Here is a 20,383-nt window from a genome sequence, read left to right as displayed (position 1 = left end):
TGGGTATGTGGAATTTTGATAATTATGGCTCAAAACTGCCCTCCTCCGAGGTAGATTAATCCACATTCCTCCAGCAGAGTACAGAGAGCCTGTCCCGAGTTCCCGGCAGGACCGGGGAAAGGCAATTCTACAGTCTTAGCCAGGACTATTCCCCTCTAGAGGCCATCCCCTCAGACCACACCCAGGTCCCCCTATTCAAGCCTTGGGTGTCCAGAAATTCCTCAGCCCACCTTCTCAAGCCAGGGAGGTCTGGGGTGGGGGTCAGATAGAGGACTCTCTGCAGCTGGGCTGGTTCTAGCTATTACATTTATTTCTTATATTTTTTTAACCTACAAAAAATGAAAGGCAGTTTTGTTGTATGTTTTTTTGTTTTTTCTTATGCACAGTTCCATGAATGGGGATTGAACCCAAGCCCTTCACAGTGAAAGTTCTAACCTCTGGACCTCCAGGAAATTCCCAGCTTCGTTGCCTTCTGATTCTGTACATGCGTGCTAAGTCCCTTCAGTCACGTCTGACTCTTTGCAACTCTATGGACTGCAGCTCACCAGGATCCTCTGTCCATGGGATTCTTCAGGCAAGAAAGATGGAATCCGCTGCCATTTCCTTCTCCAGGGGATCTTCCCGACCCAGGATCGAACCCAGGTCTCATGTTTACCTGCATTGGCAGGTGGGTTCTTTACCACTAGCACTATTTATATATATGTACATATACCATACATATATATTTCAGAGGGAGAAATCCTTTTCCCCACCAGCTTTTAATTTTGAAACCTTTTAAAACTTCAGAAAAACTTTGAGAACTGTACAGTGAGCAGCACATACCCTTCGCTTTGATCCACAGTTGTTTCACATTTTGCTGCTGCTGCTGCTAAGACACTTCAGTCGTGTCTGCCTCTTCCTGACCCCATGGACTGCAGCCTACCAGGCTCCTCCATCCATGGGATTTTCCAGGCAAGAGTACTGGAGTAGGGTGCCATTGCCTTCTCCTCCCATTTTGCTACATTGGCCTTATTTCTTTCTTTTTGCTGGATCATTTGAGACTAAGTTGCAGATATTTACCCCTCAGCACTCCTAAGAACATTTCCTGAGAACAAGGGCATGCTCCTACAAACCTGCTGTATACTTACCACACTCAAGAAATTTAATGTTGATAAAATAATATTAACCATACAGGCCTTCTTCAGTTTTCTCCAGTTGTCATAATAAAGTCCTCTCTAACTCCCCCACGCTTCCCTGGTGGCTCAGTAGTAAAGAATCCTCCTGCCAATGTAGGAGACGTGGGTTCAATCCCTGGGTCGGGAAGATTCCCTGGAGAAGGAAATGTCAACACTCCAGTATTCTTGCCTGGGAAATCCCAAGGACAGTGGAGCCTGGTAGGCTACAGTCCACGGGGTTGCAAAAGAAATCAGGCTTGACTAATCAATACACAATACAATACTAACTTCCCCACCCCTCCCTGCCCACTGGGCTCAATCAAAGCTCCGACTTGGCATTTAGCTGGGGGCCTAGAATTCAGCTGAGGAGCCAGGCGGGCTACAGTCCATGGGGTCACGAGAGTCGGACACAAATTACCAGCTAAGCCACCATCACCAGAGTTTGGATCACTTTTCTCTGGTTCTGTGATCCAGAAGCTTGGGGACTGGCCTCCAGCAAGGCACTTCTGGTGGGCACAGTTCTGGCTCTAAACTCAGAGGTGCTGGTAGAGTCCATGGGACGAACCTGAGCCCTACTTCAGGGCCCTAAATGTCTTCCTAGGCCCTAGGGGTGCAAGCTGGGGCTTGCCCTGGAAGAACTGAGCCTCACAATAAACTATCTTCTGTTTATATCCCTTCCCCAGTGCCAGGCAAGGACTTGTTCATCAGTCCCTGAGATAACCTCTGGGGCTGGTACTGTTTTCTCCCCTTTTACAGTTGAAAGGAATATCTGTTTTTACCATCTGACAAGGAGGCTGGTGATGGCCACATGGGGCCACATGCTGCCTCTAGAAGGACTTTTGGGTGCCTGGTCAGTGTGAACCATGGCTGAGTCAGCCAGGACAGTGGCCGTCTCCTCCTCAGGACTCTAGGCTTGCTTCTCAGGGCAGGCCAGTCTAGCCAGGGCCCCACAGTTACGAGCATCTCAAGCTGTGGCTCCACCCTGAAGTTGCTCTGATTGCCCTTGGATGGCACCTCCATCGGCTCCAGCGGTAAATAACTTCTCGCAGCTACCCACACTGCTGCCAGTGTGCTGACCTTTGGTGCCCAAGGTTTTCTCAGCCTCAAAGCATTTACTGTGGTGTATGGCAGGGGCTGTGATCTGCTCAGCTCTGGGTGGGGCCACAGAACTATTTGTTGACTCTTTACTTAGCTTTTTACAGACTTGTCTTTAGCTAAGAGTCTGTAAATCAGCAGGCAGGTGACCTCATCTTTCAGTTGAGGAAACAGGTGTAGTGACAAATCTCAAAAGCACCCTTTTGCAAGAAGAAACTCAGAAATGCAAGGAGTGCGAGCCCCTCCTTCTACTGTGAAGGAGACTGAGGCTCAGAGATCACCAGGTTTGATTCCTGGTTGAGCTACGTTGCTCTGGGAAGAAGGCATGTGAGGAGTCATCACTATCTGCACCTGCATTTAGGATCAGAATCCTGGTTGCTCTAAAGACCCTTTCCAGAAATTTCTGTGCCAAGGGGGAGGGGACAATGAATAATAACAGTGCTTTCCCCAGGTGTCTCAGTGGTAAAGAGTTCGCCTGCTAATGCAGGAGACACAGGTTTGATTCCTGTGTCAGGCAGATCCCCTGGAGAAGGACATCGCAACCCACTCCAGTATTCTTGCCTGGGAAATCCCATGGACAGAGGAGCCCGGCAGGCTACAGCCCATGGGGTTGCAGAGTCAGACAGGACTTAGCAACTAAACAACAGTAATAGTAACAGTCACTGACTGCTTGCCAAGTGCCAGACAGGGCTTTATGTATATTAGAGCTATTAACTCATAAAATACAAAATTGCTGGGAGGTGCAGGTATTTTGATCCCCATCAGCTCATTTTATAAATGGCTTAAAAACCTCTAGATATTTGCTAGATGTCCCACAGCTGCTGCAGGAGGCAGCTCAGACTGGAACCAGGTCCTGGCCTCCCAGAGCTCTGATCTTGAGGCAGGTAAGTGGTGCGGGCCTGCACGTGCTGTATCTTAGAGTTCTTGAGACCTAAGGCCTGAGTAAACCTTTGCCAGGAGCAGAGAGCCTGCTGCTCTCATGTGATTTCGATGCAACTTGACCTCTAGGGTCCTCATTTTCTCACCGTAAAATGGGAAGAGTGCATGGGAGAAGTCTGGGTTCTACTCCAGACCAGGAGTCATTACACACAAGGACTTGTCTCTTCCTCTGTAAAATGGGAAGAGGTATCTCTTGGCTGATGGCTGTGAAACTGTTTGTAAGCCATGTCTGTAAGGCGGTAAAGGACCTTAATCGCGGCTGGGCTCTCTCCCTGACAGTTTATAAAATGATTTTGTGTCGTTTCAAAACTCACTTGGTATAAGAAGGGAATGTAAATGGCGCCTTCTCTCGGGGCCCTTTAGACCAGCAGCTCTTCACCGGTCACTCCCCGCCCCCCACTTCGGGTTTCCTAGCCTCAGAGAGCCGCAAAGACTTTTCTCAGGGAAAGCGCATGGTTGGCCCCATGGAATCCACGTGCTACTCCGGCGTGCACCGGCTGGCTGGGTTACTCCCGGCCGGGAAGCAACCGTTCTGGAGGTGAGGGGCGGAGAAGCAAGTGACGTCAGAGTCACGGCCTACCATTCTTAAAGGCGCAGGCTCATAGCCCGTGTTCGTTTTTCTGTTAGAACAAATAATCGGTGAGCGAACGAAGTTTTAAAGGCGAGGCAGTTGGTGGGGTCTCGGCTAACGGGACTGGCCCGGGAGAAAAATGAGTCTCCTGAGAAGCAGGATCGGAGACTTCGTTACAGGATTTACGCCAACCTGTCACCCCGGAGAGACAATTTGAGGGGAGGGGTTTGGTATTTGTCCAGTTCGAATTCCGGGTTCTTAACTTTGACCCTCAGTTTCGTCTTCCGTAAAATGGGGAAGGCGAAAAATAATCTATTTCTAAAACTGTTGAGACGTAGAAATAGGTTTTGTGAGAGTAACCAATACAGAAATGTTGGTCCCTTTTCCCCCTACTCGATCCTATCTCAGTGCAAAGTAAGAAATCCGAGGCCCGGAGCGGCGTTGTAACTTGCCCAGGGTCACAAGGAGGTGGGACGAAGCCCAGGTTAAACCCAGATCTCACAGGGGCTCCCAGGCCAGCCGCTCCTCGGGCCAGCCTGTCTGGCTTCAGTTGCTTACTCGTTAACTCCATCGCCCACACCCGCATGGTACCCCGCAGTTTGTCAAGTGGTTTTGGCGTTGCAACCTCGGTGGATTGTCTGTTAAATGGGGACGACCCTGTTTGATACGATCGTCATGAAGTTGTAAAAACCTCAACAAAGAGCCGGGTGGGTTGATGTTTGCCATCACTATCTGATCGCCCTCGCGATCCTGAAAGAATTGATTCAAATCTCTTCCGGCCCGCGAATGAAGAAAACGGGGGGAGTGCGTTACCCATGCTCGTTTGGAAAGTTTGCGGGAGCAGAGTTCTGCCGCGGTATTGGTGGGGTGGTGTTGGGGACAATAAGTTGTCAAGTACAGCGCTGCCGCCAGGTTGAGCGCGGCGTGGTGACACACGACCTTGGCGCGCGGGCGGGACTGGGCACCGGCCGAGCGGGTTCGGGCTAGCGCGGGACAGGGAGGAGCCCGCGAGTGGGCGGGCCAGCGGCACTCCGGGCAAACGGTCGGTCGGCCCGAGGGGGCGGGGCCTCGCAGGGCCAACCGGGGGCGGGGCGAGCTCGGCCGCTTTCCGAGTCGGCCTTGGTGCCGAGTGAGCGCGCGCGGAGCCCGCACCGGCGGCGGAGCCGCTATGGGTCCGCCCGGCCGCGGGCACCGCGCCGCTCGAGCACCGGCCTAGAGCCAGGTGGGCGGGACGGAACCAAGGCTGAGGGCCAAGCGGGAGGCAGAGGCGGGAGTTGGGTCCCTAGGGGTCCGAGGGAGGCTGAGCCGGGCGGGCCTGGGCTAGGAGCCGGGAGTCGCGGGCCGACCTAGTCGGCCCCACCGGGCGCTCCCTGCGCGAGGAGTCGGAACAGAATGTCTCTGAGGGGTGAAGAGCGATCTTGTCGTCCTATCCCTATTTCAGGCACTATCGGCCTAGCCTACCCCCCACCCCCACGCCACCATCCCCGCTCGCGAGAGAGAGAGAGCAAAGAAATTCGTCTTTACCCTTCGGCCCCGGGGCCTGGCCCTTCGGGCCTCGAGAGGGCGGGTGCGGGGGAGGTCTGGGAGTCCTCACCTTTAGTCCCAGGAAAGGGGATGGACCCTTCGCCGCTCTCAGATTTGTTCCCTTTCCCTCACCTCCGGGCCTCACCTCTCCACGCCATGTGACTCAAGGCTCGCATGCACCCATCTCGGGCCTGGGCGCTGGAGTGGAGGCGTTTTGATCGTTGGTACCCAGGCCTGCTGGGGCACCTGCACTGAACTGGATCACAGTACGCTGGTGTGGCGAGGGAGAGGGAATGGCGGTGGGCCGTTATTGTCCATTAACTGATGGGAGACTCTCTCAGTTTCCTTGCTGACTACTCCCAGTGTGACCTTGGGCCGGTCAACTCACCTCTCTGAGCATGTTCCCCACCCCCACGCCCCCAGCAAGGTGAAGCTGAGAATAACTGCTTTAGAAAGTGGTTGTGAGAAACTCATACTCAGTGAGTGAATGGGGTGAGAGTCCCTGCAGTGTCCCCAGGCACCCCTGCCTCCTTTCTTCCCTTTCCTGACTCTGATTTTTGCTCCAGTTGACACTTGCTTTTCAGAACTGAAGCTACAAGATGGCTGACCAGGACCCAGGGGGCATTAGCCCCCTCCAACAAATGGTGGCATCTGGCGCGGGGGCTGTGGTCACCTCCCTCTTCAGTAAGACCTGGGGAAAGTGGGGTGGGAGCAGCTGGGGGCTGGGGCTGACCAGACGTTGACAAGTGACTTGGCTCTGGATGAGGGGTCGGGGAGGGGTCCTGAAGGAGCCTCCAGCCCTGCCCTCCTCCCCTAGTGACCCCCCTGGATGTGGTGAAGGTACGCTTGCAGTCTCAGCGCCCTTCAGTGGCCAGTGGTGAGTGCCTGACCTTGGAGCCAATGGGGGTGCAGGGTTCCCCAGGGATGGGGTGCCTGGGGGCAGGTGGGGGACACTTCTGACTTGAGATACCGTCTTGTGTTTTAGAGCTGATGCCTCCCTCCAGACTCTGGAGCCTCTCCTACGCCAAATGTGAGTGCCCCGCGCCACAGGGAGCCTGTAAGGGTTCACGGGAGGGAGTGTCCCGGTCTCTCAGGGCACATGGGGGCCCCACAGCTGTGGACTGGCACACACTTCTAGATCTTATCAGCCAGCCCTCTGTCCTACACTAAAACGTCCACTCAGGGACCCCAGGGTCCCCTGGCCCTCCAAGGATGGGAGCTCGCCACCTCCCTGTGAGGTCCCAGGGCCCTCTTTCTGACACCTCCACCCCTTCCCCAGTGCCCTCCTCTCTCCGATCCACAGGGAAGTGCCTCCTGTACTGCAGTGGTGTCCTAGAGCCCCTCTACCTGTGCCCAAATGGTGCCCGCTGTGCCACCTGGTTTCAGGACCCCACTCGCTTCACTGGTACCATGGTGAGGAGCAGCTGTGCCCCTGGATGGGTCTGTAGGCATTTGGAGGGATACAGATTGGTAGGGCAGCAGACCCAGAAAACAGTGGGTAGCCTAAAGCATGTAGAGATGGCCAGTTCATTTTGGGAAGCGCTCCCCTGAGGGGGCAGGGCCTTCACTAGGTTTGAAAGGTGATTAGGAGTCTCTCCTGTTCCATGCTTAGTCGTGTCTGACTCTTTGCGACCCCATGAATTGCAGCACGCCAGGCCTCCCTGTCCATCACCATCTCCCGGAGTTCACTCAGACTCACGTCCATCGAGTCCATGATACCATCCAGCCATCTCATCCTGGGTCGTCCCCTTCTCCTGCCTCCAATCCCTCCCAGCATCAGAGTCTTTTCCAATGAGTCAACTCTTCACATGAGGTGGCCAAAGTACTGGAGTTTCAGTCTTAGCATCATTCCTTCCAAACACCCAGGGCTGAGTCAAATAGGGAGTTACATGTGTAGAGGCCTAAAGGGCTCCTGGGTAGAAGTGAGGGCATCGGGAGGGCCCAGCCTGGGCCAGCCCTGCCACAGGCCTTGTTCATTTCATCCTTTCTCCTTTTGGGCTCGTGTCTGCATGACCAGGATGCTTTTGTGAAGATTGTGCGACATGAGGGTACCAGGACCCTGTGGAGCGGCCTCCCAGCCACCCTGTGAGCACCCCAGTTCTGTGGCTTACCTCCCCTGATCCCTTCCGACCTCTTACTCCCAACGTTGGCTGGCTGAGTGGGATCAGGGAACCTTGGGAGGTTTGGGAGCTTTGGAGAGTCTTGGCTAACCTATACACACCCCCAGGGTGATGACTGTGCCAGCCACTGCCGCCTACTTCACCGCCTACGACCAACTCAAGGCCTTCCTGTGTGGTCGAGCCCTGACCTCTGACCTCTACGCTCCCATGGTGGCTGGTGCACTGGCTCGCCGTGAGCACAGCCCTGGGCCCGCCATCTCCCTTTGACCACCCCCGTGCAGGAGCCCAGTCCGGACTCCCAACCTCTGCCAGCCTTGGGGTGGGGGGATGTTCAAGGCCCCCAGACTCTGGGAGGGCTGCCACTGGGACCTGTAAGCTGACCCATCCTCCCATTCCCCGCAGTGGGCACCGTGACTGTGATCAGTCCCCTAGAGCTGGTGCGGACAAAGCTGCAGGCTCAGCACCTATCATACCGGGAGCTGGGGACCTGTGTCCGAGCAGCTGTGGCTCAGGGTGGCTGGCGCTCACTCTGGCTGGGCTGGGGTCCCACTGCCCTTCGGGATGTGCCCTTCTCAGGTAGGCACCTGGAGTGCAGGGGTTGAGGTGAGGGGCCCTAGGAGGTCTATAGCTAAGCCCCAGTTTTGCTACTACTAATCTATAAGTCATGCAACTTCTCTGAGCCATGAGTATCCATCTCACGTGTGAAGTGGGCCCCACATTTTCATGAGACGCTTCCTGCCCAGGGCCTGTGAAATCCACTGGCACGTAGCATGTAGGCTTCATAATTGGGAGGGAGTAGTCGTGATATAGGTCTGTGGGAGATGGGAAATCTGGGCCTATCCCACCGCCCTCCCAGTCTCTAATGAGTGCTCCCCCATCCCCCCAAGCTCTGTACTGGTTCAACTATGAGCTGGTGAAGAGCTGGCTGAGTGGGCTCAGGCCAAAGGACCAGACCTCCGTGGGCATCAGCTTTGTCGCTGGCGGCATCTCAGGGATGGTGAGTTGATCATGCTGGGAGTGAGGCCATTGATGTGTCCTTGAGGTGACCAAAGGGTTGTTGGAGATGCTCTGGAAAAGAATCTTTGCGTGCCTGTCCAGGGGTACGCTCACTCCATTCCCCTAGGGATGTTCTAGCTAAGGCCAGGAGGCTCTGGCTGGATGCAAGGGACGAGGGTCCTGGGAATGGAGACAAGCCTGTCTGCACCCCGCCAGGTGGCAGCCACCCTGACTCTACCCTTCGACGTGGTGAAGACTCAGCGCCAGGTCGCGCTAGGAGCAGTGGAGGCTGTGAGAGGTGAGGAGCCCTGGCTGGTGTGGGGCAGGGCTGGGGGTGCCCCGCGGGGTCTTATTGGGCCTGGATTTGCAGTGATGCCCCCGCACACCGACTCCACGTGGCTGCTGCTCCGGAGGATCCTGGCGGAGTCAGGCACCAGGGGCCTCTTTGCAGGTGGGCGTCTTTGTGTGTATGTCCACACCCTGGTGAAGTTGGTGCTCCCTGGGACTCAACCCCTGACCCTAGCCTCCCCTCCACTGCAGGCTTCCTCCCGAGGATCATCAAGGCCGCCCCTTCCTGCGCCATCATGATCAGCACTTATGAGTTCGGCAAAAGCTTCTTCCAGAGGCTCAACAGAGAACAGCTTCTGAGCCCTTGAAGGGAGCGAGGGGCAAGGACCCTACCTCTTCCATGGACAGGGTGGGGCAGGAGGAGACTGAGCCAAGTGCCTTTTCCTTCAGCACTGAGGGGAGGGGCCTCATTTCTCTTTCCTCCCCACTCAGCCCCAGGGGTAGGGGAATGCCCCTCTGCACCCACTCGGAGCACCCCACCAACCCCCGACTGCTTCCTGCTGTTCCCCATTCCCCGGCCCTGAGAATCATCACTCTCTCCCCTCAAGTTCAAGACCAAATCTGCTCACTTCTCCCCTCATTTCCCTGTGGGTTTGCTGTAAGTGAGCCTGTCTCTAGGAGCCACAAAACCCTGGGCCTGGCGTAGTCTGCACCCACTCCTGTTAATTTGTTGAGTCTAAAGATGATAAACTTCTTTCCAGTGCTTGTGACTGCAGGAGGTGTCTGGGTTGGGTGGAAAAACAGGGCTTGGTGAGCAATTTGCACAGAAGAGGCCTGGAAGGGACCTTGACATTGGCTTTGGCTGCCCAGGTGGCATCCCTGTAGAGGAGCCCTCCTGTGATGTTATGAGAGCCGGTGGGGGTGAGACCTTTACCCAAGGGCACATTTAACTGATAACCCAGGAAGGAAGGTGACCTCAATGCCAGGCTTTGGCCTAATGGAAGAGTCTGGACCTTTAGGCCAAAGCTGAATTGCTCAAGGTAATGGATGGGAAATGGGGCCCTGCCAGGGCTTGCCTTCTCCATCTCTGCCCCACCCCCCACTCCCTGCCCAGGATGTCCAACTTCTTCTCTGCCTGGGGTAGATGAGTTATCCAAGGGGCCCTTAACACATTTTGGTGTTTCCCTGGGCTGACCTACTATTTCAGACACTTCATACCAAAAGCCACCCGCTCCCTGAATAATTCCGACCAGTCTGTTTCCAGGGTTTAGCGGGTCTAGCATCACTAACTCTACCACATTCTGCCAACCTCAGGAGCGGGCCCCCTGTCCCAGCCCCTCCACAGACAAGGCCGCCCTCAGTCCTCTGGTTTTTATTTGCCTGATACCCTCATAGCTGCCCCCCCCCCCCGCCCCCAGCCAGGGGGCTGAGAAAGGAGTGACTCTAGGGCATACACAGGGGCAGACGTAAGAGGCATGGGAGGTGGGGCTGCTGAGGCTGGGCCGCCAGCCCGAGGAGGGTGGGGTGATGAGCGAAGGAGAGTCCAGCTGGGAGCTAACCAGGCATCGGGGTCACCGGAAGAAGCAGCTTCCTGAGGGCTCCCCGTGGCCTCGGTGCCCCTGCCTCTCGGCCCCAGCGGCCGGCCTCCGCAGCTCCAGCCTCCGTGGGCAAGAAGCTGAACTGGGCTAGAAGCAAAGGGTGTCTCTAGAGAGACTCCTGGCTGAGTGGGCAGCGTTTTCTGGAGGGTGGCCTGGGTTGGGGAGGCTCTGAGGAAGGGCGGCAGGTGGGGCTGGCGCTGCCCACGCCGCTCCTCAGCTGGGGCTCAGTGCTGGGCTGCCCTCGGGACTGTCGCTCACCAGGCACTCGTTGGATTTGAAGCTCGCCAGGGACTTGCAGCTGGGGATGGAGGCCAGGGAGCCGCAGAGGCCCAGCATGGAGGGCGTGGGGTCCTTCCCTGGGGAGAGAGGGCGGGTGAGGCCGAGCCAACCGGCCTCCGAAAGTGAGTGGTGGGCGGTGCTCGGGTGCAGGCAGTGAAGGGACAGCCCTCGGGTCACCCGCCAGGAGACCCTCATTCTTGGAGCGCTGGCCTTGTGCAGTGAAACCTGGGAAGAGCACCTGGCGCTGTCATGCACAGAGCTGGGGACAGACACTGTATTGTAATCGTCAGTTTATGTCTCTGTCTCCCCCTGAGGGTTCATCGTCTCTTTGTCCGTTTATTAAACACATGGTGAGCACTTGTTCGGTTCCAAGTGCGGGGGATACAGAGAGCGGACGAGACACGGTCCCTGCCCTCACGGAGCTCACAGTCTGATGGGGAGACAGACACACGGACAATCACAGACACAGTGTGGCGGGGTTCCACGGTCCATAGCCTGCCTCGTCTCAAGGAAGTTCTAGGGTCATCCAGTGCGGTGTGGATTTTAGAAAGAAAAGACAGGCGGTCCAGGCACCAGGGAAACTAGGGTGGGAAAGCCAGGTGAAGCCAAGGAGGGAGGGCAACACAAAATGCATGCGTTGAAGTCCTGGACATTCGCTTGAAGGGAGCCACTAATTTGGTTCTGAGCTTCCTGGCAGCCAAAGAGAAGGGGGAAACAATGGTCAGGCAACTGGTTCATAGAGCGCAGGAAATAAGAGCAAAATAGTTAGGCAAAGAACCCCCGAAGGATCTGTAGGGCCTTTGTGGGGCCTTTGAGGATATAATGGAGCCCTCACCATTTGCCAACACTGGTGACTGTTCTAGTCAGCACCCCCATTTTACAGATACGAAGGGCTCAGCAAGGTGGACTCAATGACCAAGCTCCCACGACCAGAGAAGGTGCAGCTGGGACTTGTGCCAGGGTCTGCCTGACACCCCAAACCAAGCTCTCAGTTGCTGTGCTAAGCTCCCAGGCAGGGTTGAGTGAATGAGGGAAATGGCTAGGGCCTGACTACAAGACCCAAGGCTTGGCCTCAGCCCTTTTGGAGTGGATACTAGGTGCTGGATTGGGGGGCTCACCGATGGGGCCCCAGGGCTCCTCATCCCGCTTGCCCTCTCCCAGGCGCTGGGAGTCCGAGCTTAGACTGGCTTCAGCAGACAGGGGCTCCGTGCTCATGAAACTGTGTCTGTGGCAAAGCAGAGAGAGAGCCAGTGGGCGGACAGAGGCCCACAGCCCCTAGCGCCCCTCTTCTGTAGGAGAGGAGGGACCAGCGCTGAGCTCAGGCTGAGTCTGGCTGGGGCTTACCTCCGGTAGAGCTTGGGGTTGTTGGCACCCTCGGCCCCACTGAGTGTGCCCAGTGATGGCCATTGGTTGACCAGGCGTGTGGTGAGGTCCTTGGAACCCTGGGCCAGGGGGGCGTGGTCACCAGGGATCAGACCTGTCCTGGGATGGGGAGGGGGGGTCAGGCCTGGCTGGAAGAGGGAGCAGAAGTGGGGAAGAAGGGCTCAGAGAGAGGTGGGGGGAAGGGCTAGGATTGAAACCTGGGTGGCAGAAACATTACAAATGTTGAGAGTCAGTGGGGCAGATCCTGGGAGTCAGTGGAGTGTACTGGGGGGTCACAGGGGTGATAGGAATTAGAGCACTTATGTTGAGGTTTAGTGGAATAATGAGATGTCAGAGTTAGGGTGGCGGGCAGGTGGGTGCAGAGCAGTGCAGGGATCATGAAGAGTAATGGGGTGTCAGGGGATCAGGCTGGGAGGCCTCAGGGTGATGAAAACGTTTAAAGAGGAACTGTTAGAAGGATGGGTAAAAGTGAGGTCGGGGGTCACTGTGCCTGATGCTCAGTGGGCCTACGTTGCTGTTCAGACGTGTTGAACAGAGGGAATGATGCAATCATGTTGAAGGGCGTTGAATACTATTAATTAGAGATGCTTGTGAGTAATACTGGAGCTCCTGTAGTGCCGGAATCCCAGCAGTACTGCTGAGTGGCCATTCTAGCTGGTGTCTCGTAGCTAAGGATGAAGTGGGGAGCCGGCTTGGGGCGGGTCTTATGTTGAGAATAAAGCTAGGTCGCCCGGGGAAGGGGATCTCAGGGTGGCGGTATCGGGCTCAGTGGTCTGATGGTGGTGGTTGGCATCAGGAAAGGTGATGTTAGAGTCAGCGGGGGCGATGTGGTCGGGGTGGCGGGGGACAGGGGTCTGGGCCGCGGCGGCGGCACTCACAGCTGCTCCTGCAGCTCCAGGATCACGCCTTCCAGCTCCCGCTTCTCCCGCTGGTTCTGCGCCGCCGCCTCCTCCAGCTGCAGTTGCAGCCGCCGGTTCTCCGCCTCCAGGTCCTTCAGCTGCGACTCGCGCAGACGCACCAGCTCCTCCAGGTAGCCCTGCGGGGCGCCAGCTCAGCCCCGGCGGCGAGAGAAGGGGGTCCCCGCGGCCGCCCGCCCCGCCTTCTGCCGGGCTCGCCCCGTCCACGCCCCGCCCACGCCGCGCGCCGCACACCTTCTGCGCGTAGACAATGCGGAACTTCTGTTCCATCTTGTGCCACTTGCTGTACCAGCTGTCCTCGTCGGTGACGAGCGGCAGGTACGGGTGCTCGGGCGAGTTGTCCTCGCTCGTGCTGCTCTCGGCGCTGTGCCGCTCCTCCTCGTCCGTCAAGTAGTCGTAGCTTGAGGGAGGGAGCAGTTACACAACCAAGGTTACACAGTTACACAGACGAGCCTCTTGGGCCGGGGGCGGGGGGCGGGGAGGGGGGCGGCATGATGCCAGACCGCTCGCCTCCCGCCCGCCATCCCCACCCCTCAGGGCGGTCGTCTGTCCGCACCCACCCACCTCCGCAACAATCGCAACAATTGGGCTGCTTACCTCTGAGTGAACTTTAGGTAGGGCGTGTAGTCGATGACCACGGGGGTCTTCCCGTCCAGCACTTCGCCCTTTAGGCAGAAGCTGGGGGCAGAGCAGCCACAGGGTGGGGGGCAGGTATGAGAGGATGGGGGAGTATGGACTTTCGCAGAGAAACAACCCCAATCCCACCCACCGTCACGGCGACCCGCCACCGCCACCCAGACCCCACCTGAAGTCTATGGCGCTCAGTCCGATCAGCATCCCAGTGAGGACCGTGGCTTCCTCCCGCATCATGATGGCTCCTGAGTCGTAGAAGCGTCTGTGGGGAGGAGGGAGGTACCGGCAATGTAGTCTTCCCAGGGAGCCCCACACCTCGGGGCTTCTCCTGTTGGCTTATCACAAACCTTGCCTGGAGGAAGGAGGTATCTTTTTTCCTGCTCATCCCTCACTGTGTCTCCCCCTTAGGCTGGGGCCTACTGGGGATAGCACCTGTGTCTCCCATCTATTAAAGCGCGTGTCCCCTGAGATTCGACCTCCATCCCTCTGAACTACCCCTTCTCCACCATGTACAGAGTCACCCAGATCCTTAAAATCAGGAAACAAGTCCTAAACAGTGCTTGGCATATAGTGAAGTGTTTGTCTGTCAGTCGTGTCCCACTCTTTGCAACCCCATGGACAGGAGCCTACCAGACTCCTCTGTCCATGGGATTCTCCAGACAAGAATACTGGAGTGGGTTGCCATTCCCTTCTCCAGGGAATCTTTGCAACCCAGGAATAGAACCCAGGTTTCCTGCATTGTAGGCAGATTCTCTACCGTCTGAGCTACCAGGGAAGTATTTTGGCATACAGTCGATTTTTTTTTTAATATATGTTAATGTGAATCCTGAAATGTGAGGACACACCAGAGATACACTGCAGCTAAAAACATCAGGTTGGGTGTGACCACGTGAGGGGGGTAGCGAGGCACATGTCCCCACTGTACTCATTTTCCCCTTTGGCACATTTTGCCTGTGACCCTGCCTCCCAGACCCAATGTCTCTGCAGACCCACAGTGTATGGACCGAAACTCTGTCCCCTGGGACTCTGTAGTCCATGGGTAGCAAGTACAGTACTGCTGCTGTTTGCAGAGCAGGTAGAGCTGTGTGCTATAGGTCATGGAACGAGGCCAACAAGTAAATCAATACATAGTTGAGGCTTGTCCAGAGCTGTGTGCGTGAGACCAGCACTGGGGTCATGGGGGATAATGAATTTGACTTGGAAGAGATGATGGTAGTGCTAAAAGTGTGTTCTGGGACGGGCTGGCGCAGCTGATGGGTGGATGGTCTGGGAGAGGGAAACTAGCAGTGCATGCTGGTAGTTGTAGTCCAGATACTGAAGGTTGCTGCCACAACTTAAGGATCAAGTGTGTTTAGGCAATGAATGTACACCCTGAGACTTGTGGTCCACACTGATTGAGGGGGTCTGACCTGGTGGTCCGAGTGTCCCGCAGGGCTGTGGTGATGTATTCCGACATGCGTTTCTCCATCAGTGCCACCCGGATCCATGCCCGGCCCTGGAAAGCACGTTCACTTTTACCGGCTGCCCCAGAGGGACCCATGTGTGTGCCCCTGGGTCTGAACCTCCTGTGGCCCTTCTCCCCAGGGCCTGTGGGCTGGGGCGAGGACCAAGAAGCAAGCAGCCCCTCTGTATCCAGAGGAGGGAGCAGCTGCCCTGGCCCTGCCCGCTGCAGGCCCCTCACCTTGGCCCGGGCAGTACTGATGTTTTCCATGTTCTCGATGCTGCTCACACAGTTGTTGGGCACTTTGCTGCAGGCCAGGCGGATGTAGTCCCAAAAGCCTCGCTGCCCATCTGAGCTGAACCAGCTCACCGGACCTGCTGGGGCACAGGCTGAGCCAGGGCAGGGAGCGGGCTCAGCAAGACCAGGGAGTTTGGAGAGGGTCCACGTCATGGGGCATCCACATGCATAAATAAAAGCAGCCATGCATGTGCATCACGCCTGCCCCAAACAGACATACCCACACATGCATGTACACAAAGGCTCGCTGCTGGGGCTTGTGGGTACCCCTTGTATTGTGCCCCCCTTCCCAGCTCTGTGCTTGAGCTTCTGTGCATGACCTAGAATTGGGACCAGGAATGGGGTTCAGACAGCCACAGAGTAGCTCAGAAGGGGGTAGCTGGGAGCAATAGGGGACAGGAACGTGGACCCACCTTTGAAACGGTGGCTGAGGATCTGCTCTAAGATGGCTGCGAAATTCACAAACTCCTCGGATGAGTCATCGATGGGCTCCGTTGTGTACTTCTCCAGCAGGGTTTTCACAGAGAACCTGGGTGAGAGGGAGGGAGAAGGGGCAGTGGGGTGTCAGGTGACAAGACAGGGTAATGGGGGTAAAAGGCAGGATAAGAAGAGATCACCAGGAGCATGGATGTGGTAGGGAGGCAGAGGGAAAGAGGGTTGGGGGACTAGTGGGGCTGTAGTGACCAGAGAGGGGCTGTGATGTGAGTGAGCAGGGTGGCAGATGGGAGATTGATTGACAGAGTGGGTGACGGAGAGGTGACAGGCAGAGAAGGGAGGCTTCAGGAACAAGGTATGAGAGGGGATGAAACAACAGGTAGAAGGATGAGGCGCCCAGAGCCGGGGGCCAGCCCAGAGCCTCTTCCTGATCAGCCACCCTTTGGAGTTGCAACCTCTCTGTCAGAGAAGAGTGGGGGTTGGCTAGGAGGTGGCAGCTGCTTTGTGCCCCTGTCCTGAGCTGCCTTCTGCTATTGCTAGAACATTCTCCAGTCCCTTCTGGGGTGGGGCTGGGGTCACCTGTGCCAGAGCATGTGAGTTGCACCAAGCACATGGAGCGTGGGCATGCATGGGTGGCCAGGTGGACCCCCAGCACACAGATGCCCCCCTTCCCCCTTTTCCTTCCTAGCTTGGCCACCCACACACCAGCTGCCCAGAACCAGGCAGTGCAGAGCTGGGCTGGGGGAGGCGCAGGGCGCGGGTCTGACACACACAATGGGTGGGAAGGGGCACTGGCAGCAGATCTCTGGAAGGGGGCTTGAGGGCCCGGACACCTGGCCTCTCAGAGAGGAAAGAAGCCAAGGGAAGCCAATGGGGCTGAGAGACTGGAGCCCAGCAGCCCCCACCCTCCCTCCAATCCACCCAGAGCCTGGGCTCCCTCTGCAGTCCCTACGCCTGCATTCTCCACCTGCCATCGCTGCAGCGGGGTGGGGCAGGGATGAGGACCTGGGTCCCAGCATCCCATCATGGGCCCTCTGTGGGTGGTACAGCAGGGGGGATGTATCCAGGGACATGGGGGCTGCTTGGCACCATCCTTCTTTCTCTAAGCTCATCCAGTCCTGTAATGTGCCCAGCGCTATACTCTGTATGTGTCATCTCATCTATCCTGACAGCCTTGGGAGGGAGGTCCTCTTAGTATCACCATCACCCCGATTTTACAGATAAGATAACTGAAGGGTCTAAGAGACTGACTGATTTGTTCAAAGTCACACAGCTTGTGAGGCGTCAACAGGTATGTCTGATCCCAATGCCCTTGCTCTTTCTGGGGCCTCCTGGTGGATGTCAGGATCAGTGAGGCCCCAAGCAGCCCCTGCCTCCTCCACACTCTGTCCTCCGCTCTGTGCTCTAGCCCTCGAACACTGGCCGCCAAGGCTCTAGGCCAATGGCACAACTAACCCCACAGACCTCAGTCCCTTCCTTTGAGTTGGTCTGGCCTGAGATAAGAGTCAGGTCAGTTGCTGGGGTTGTACCAAGGGAGGCAGCCTGGATGGACTCAAATCCTGTGTCCTGGTGGTACCTTTGTGGCCTTGGACAAGTCACTTAATCTCTCCAAGGCCCATATTCCCCAGGTGTAAACAAGAACAATAGTACTTGTCTCATCAAATTTTGGTTCAAATTCCGGGAAAAGTCTGGGAGAAGGTGAGTGAGCAAGCCATGGGGCAGGGGTGGTAAGGAACTGGGCCATTAATGGCATGACCAGAAGGAGTCTGTGTTTAGGACATTATCTGGACTTTATTATACAGCCCTGCTCCTGTGATGTCTTCTGGTCATTTGGGTCAGACCTCAGTGGGGGCCTGTGGCTGGTTTCAGCATGGCAGCCATCTGCCATCTGTCCTCAGGGGTGCTGTGGTGCTGGTCATCGCCCCCGGGAGCCCCATGGTGTGTTCCCTGCTCAGAGGTGCAGTGGCTGCTGCAGGTTACCATGGAGACAGGGCAACCAGGGCCCAGGGGAGCCCTTGGCCTGCTAAAGGGAACTGTTCCCAGAGCTGGAGGCAAACCACGTGACTGTGATGAGGCGGCAGGGACCAGAGGGATTTCTGAGCCTCTGTCATGCTCGCAATCACCCCTTCCCCGCCAACTCTATCCCTCACATTCCAGCTCTAACCCCACTTCCAGTCCCCCAGAACGTCTGCTTCTGCAGCTGAGGCCCAGAGGCGTTTGTCCCTTCCCTACACTTTCAACAGTCCCAGCTGTCCTGGCAGGCAAGAGAAGGCAGAAGAACCTAGGAGGTCAAGAGAGATGAGAGGGACAGGAAGGATGGCATAGGGACGGGCTGTTTTCATGTGCCAGGTGCAGGACTAGGCTCCAACATGCATCATGTCATTACCATTCCTTGGTGTGGCTGTTATACCTACGATGGAGATGGTGAGACACCCAAGGCTCAGAGTGGTTAGGAGACTTCCGCAAAGTGGTACAGCTAATAACTGAAGAAAAGCCTGAACCTAGGACTGTCTGTGTTTTACACCACACTGGCAGGGCCTGGGAGGTGAGCATGGAGGCAGAGGCCTGCATTTGGGCTGGGCCACTGCCGCACTCATTCCTTCTCTAACGTTCCGGGCATTTTTACAGAGGTCATGTGTGCACAGCACCATGCTAGGCACTGGGGATATAATGGTATGAGACAGACGTAGTAGAGCTGAGTGTGCACCCAGGAACCTGGAAGAGTTGTAGGAGACAGACCCAGGGCATCAGGTGGGCACTGATCCCTGGGGGAAGGAGCAGGACCACGGCTGGTATGCAGGCAGGTGGGTCTGGCAAGGGAAGACAGCTGAGCCCTCAGAGGTGGCGTGGGGCAGAGGGGAGACTGCAGGTGGAGAAGGCAGCTGGCAGGGGGCTCCAAGGGGTAGAGATGAGTACAGGTAGGGGCTGAGGACTGGTCATTCCTGGCTTCAGGGAGGGGAGAGTGAGCCACTGCAGGGCTGGGGAGTGGGTAGGTTCACTTTCTGGGCCCCAAGAAAGCGGGCAAGTCTTCCCAACACTGCGACAACCCCACCCTTGGGAACCAAGGGCTCGGCCCTCCCAATCTCCTCCCCTTGGACCCGGGAGAACACAGCTCCTGCGGTCAGACCCTCACTCCTTCCCACCACAGGAGCAGTGCTGTGCCTTCACTGGATGGATTCCAGGACTTCACCTACATGCCCGGTTGACCCTGCCATGGGCTGCAACTAACTGCCTAGAGATGGAGGAGGGCACCACCCCTGCTCCAGGATTTGAGAATTGGGAAATCTCCCAGAAAAGCCCTACCCCAGAGAGGCCAGGTTGGCAGGGGTGGGAGTGAGGACATGCTTGGAGGGCGTTCATTCCCCTCTCCCATCAGTTCTTCTCTGCCCACCCAGCTCCCGCCCCCAGCAAGGGAGCCAGCCCTCCCCACCCCTCCCCCTCACAGACAATGTCACTTCCTGGTTCTCACAGGAAGCTGCAGTGCCAATTAAACACCCCTCACCCTCCAGGCCCCAGGCTGGGCACAGGCCTGGCCTGGTCTGGCCTAGAAGGGTAGGGACCAAACCTCTAGACCCTCTCCAAGCCTGGGTCTGAGGATAGCGGACGCGGGCTCCTCTTAACCCTGTGCTGCCTCCCTTTTCTTCGCGTCTGCTGTGCATCCTCGCATCCAGCCGGCCCCGTCGCCTCTCCTTGACCACCCCACCCCCGCCCGCCGGCGGTGCCCACCTGCACACGGTGATGAGGTTCCTGCGCTCCACGGCCACATTGCGGGAAGACGCTTTCTTGGAGGACAACCCCAGAGCCATGGTGGTCTGGACAAAGCTCGCTTCCATCCAGATGTGTGGCCACTGCTGCCGCCGCCAGCTGCCCCTCACCCTGCCCGGCGCCCCGGCCCCCCCACCGCCGGATCACCGCTGGGCCCTCTGCCCGCCGGGGCACATCGACCCCTCCACGGCCATCCTCCAGCCGCTGCGCGTGTTGCCCGGCCCCCTGGCTCTCTCCCCCGGCGGCGATTCCGAAGCAAAACAAGGCCGGGGAGGGAACTCTCCGAGGTGCTGAGCCGGGGCCCGTCACCCCCTCCCCTAGCTGCCCGCCCCCCTCGGCCGGTGACGTCAAAGCCCTCGAGCCCCGCCCCCTGGCAGGCCGGGGACCAATCCGCAGAGGGTGCAGGATTTGGAGGGGGAGGGGAAGGGACAGGGGCCTCAAGGAGCGCCGAGAGGGTCCCAGGGAGAGGCAGCGATTGGAAGGAAGAAAGGGGGCTTCTGGCTTGCCCTCCACCCCCAGGCTCAGAGCCCAGGACCCCACGTCTCGCGTCTCTGCGTCCCGACTCCTCTACTCCCTTGTTTCTGACCTCTGATCAGTGGTGTCTATCTCAGATGTCTTCTCATTTCTCCTCACCTTTATCCCGGCCCCCTCCGCCCACCCGTTGTCTATGGCATTCCCAGTGAGGCCAGGCCAGGTCTGCGTCCAGAGACCCTGGAGACCAAGGAGCAGTCGGAAACTGCGTATCTGTCTGCCCCCGGGCTTGGTTCGTCTGCGCCAGCCGGCGGAGTCCACCGCTGTAGGGTGGGGGATGGGAATTCAGAAGGAGCCGTAGAAGCCCTGAGCCTGGAACCCGTCGGGACAAAGAGTGGAGAGTAGACTGGCAGCTAAGGGCCTGGGCTCCGTGGAGGTTCCCAGCAGTAGAGCTGATGCCCATAGTGGTGCCAAGTA

General features: G+C 57.3%; 2 protein-coding genes across 14 annotated transcripts; one reads left to right on the top strand and one right to left on the bottom strand.

The window, feature by feature from the left end:
* Nucleotides 1-3,074: 3,074 nt before the first annotated feature.
* On the top strand, nt 3,075-9,450 carry SLC25A39 (solute carrier family 25 member 39). Of its 5 annotated transcripts, none has more exons than XM_060394921.1 (12): nt 3,075-3,133; nt 5,868-5,967; nt 6,101-6,160; nt 6,269-6,313; nt 6,563-6,696; nt 7,301-7,368; nt 7,511-7,635; nt 7,806-7,979; nt 8,291-8,400; nt 8,616-8,697; nt 8,770-8,850; nt 8,940-9,450. In XM_060394921.1, exons 2-12 carry the CDS (start codon nt 5,883-5,885, stop codon nt 9,053-9,055), a joined length of 1,080 nt encoding a protein of 359 aa, XP_060250904.1. In that variant the 5' UTR covers nt 3,075-3,133; nt 5,868-5,882; the 3' UTR covers nt 9,056-9,450. The 5 variants fall into 5 exon arrangements, with proteins under 5 accessions (XP_060250904.1, XP_027830241.1, XP_027830240.1 ...); XM_027974440.2 differs by lacking the exon at nt 3,075-3,133 and adding an exon at nt 4,863-4,981 and having other exon boundaries at nt 6,587-6,696; XM_027974439.2 differs by lacking the exon at nt 3,075-3,133 and adding an exon at nt 4,863-4,981.
* A 594-nt stretch (nt 9,451-10,044) lies between these two features.
* On the bottom strand, nt 10,045-19,754 carry RUNDC3A (RUN domain containing 3A). 9 transcript variants are annotated; one of them, XM_027974426.3, is made up of 11 exons: nt 19,397-19,754; nt 15,649-15,764; nt 15,179-15,327; nt 14,907-14,992; nt 13,670-13,759; nt 13,462-13,542; nt 13,099-13,264; nt 12,826-12,983; nt 11,909-12,046; nt 11,683-11,789; nt 10,045-10,641 (listed from the first exon to the last, which is right to left on the bottom strand). In XM_027974426.3, the coding sequence occupies exons 1-11, from the start codon at nt 19,501-19,503 to the stop codon at nt 10,499-10,501; spliced, it is 1,341 nt and encodes a 446-aa protein (XP_027830227.1). In that variant the 5' UTR covers nt 19,504-19,754; the 3' UTR covers nt 10,045-10,498. The 9 variants fall into 9 exon arrangements, with proteins under 9 accessions (XP_027830227.1, XP_027830228.1, XP_027830229.1 ...); XM_027974427.3 differs by having other exon boundaries at nt 15,179-15,315; XM_027974428.3 differs by having other exon boundaries at nt 15,179-15,312.
* Nucleotides 19,755-20,383: the final 629 nt, after the last annotated feature.

Source organism: Ovis aries, chromosome 11 (genome assembly GCF_016772045.2).
Source record: "Ovis aries strain OAR_USU_Benz2616 breed Rambouillet chromosome 11, ARS-UI_Ramb_v3.0, whole genome shotgun sequence".
Taxonomy (NCBI): domain Eukaryota; kingdom Metazoa; phylum Chordata; class Mammalia; order Artiodactyla; family Bovidae; genus Ovis; species Ovis aries.
Note: the sequence above shows the minus strand (reverse complement) of the source record. Positions and strands in the feature narration are given on the sequence as shown.

Bases quoted from the DNA above. Each gene is read 5' to 3' on its own strand.
- RUNDC3A (XM_027974426.3), bottom strand. From the start codon at position 19,503: ATGGAAGCGAGCTTTGTCCAGACCACCATGGCTCTGGGGTTGTCCTCC. The intron at 14,993-15,178 runs GTGAGGGGCCTG...CGTGCTTTCCAG, and splicing joins TCAGTACTGCCCGGGCCAAG to GGCCGGGCATGGATCCGGGT. The intron at 11,790-11,908 runs GTAAGCCCCAGC...GCTTTGCCACAG, and splicing joins AACCCCAAGCTCTACCGGAG to ACACAGTTTCATGAGCACGG.
- SLC25A39 (XM_060394921.1), top strand. From the start codon at position 5,883: ATGGCTGACCAGGACCCAGGGGGCATTAGCCCCCTCCAACAAATGGTG. The intron at 6,314-6,562 runs GTGAGTGCCCCG...CCCCTTCCCCAG, and splicing joins GAGCCTCTCCTACGCCAAAT to TGCCCTCCTCTCTCCGATCC. The intron at 8,698-8,769 runs GTGAGGAGCCCT...CTGGATTTGCAG, and splicing joins AGCAGTGGAGGCTGTGAGAG to TGATGCCCCCGCACACCGAC.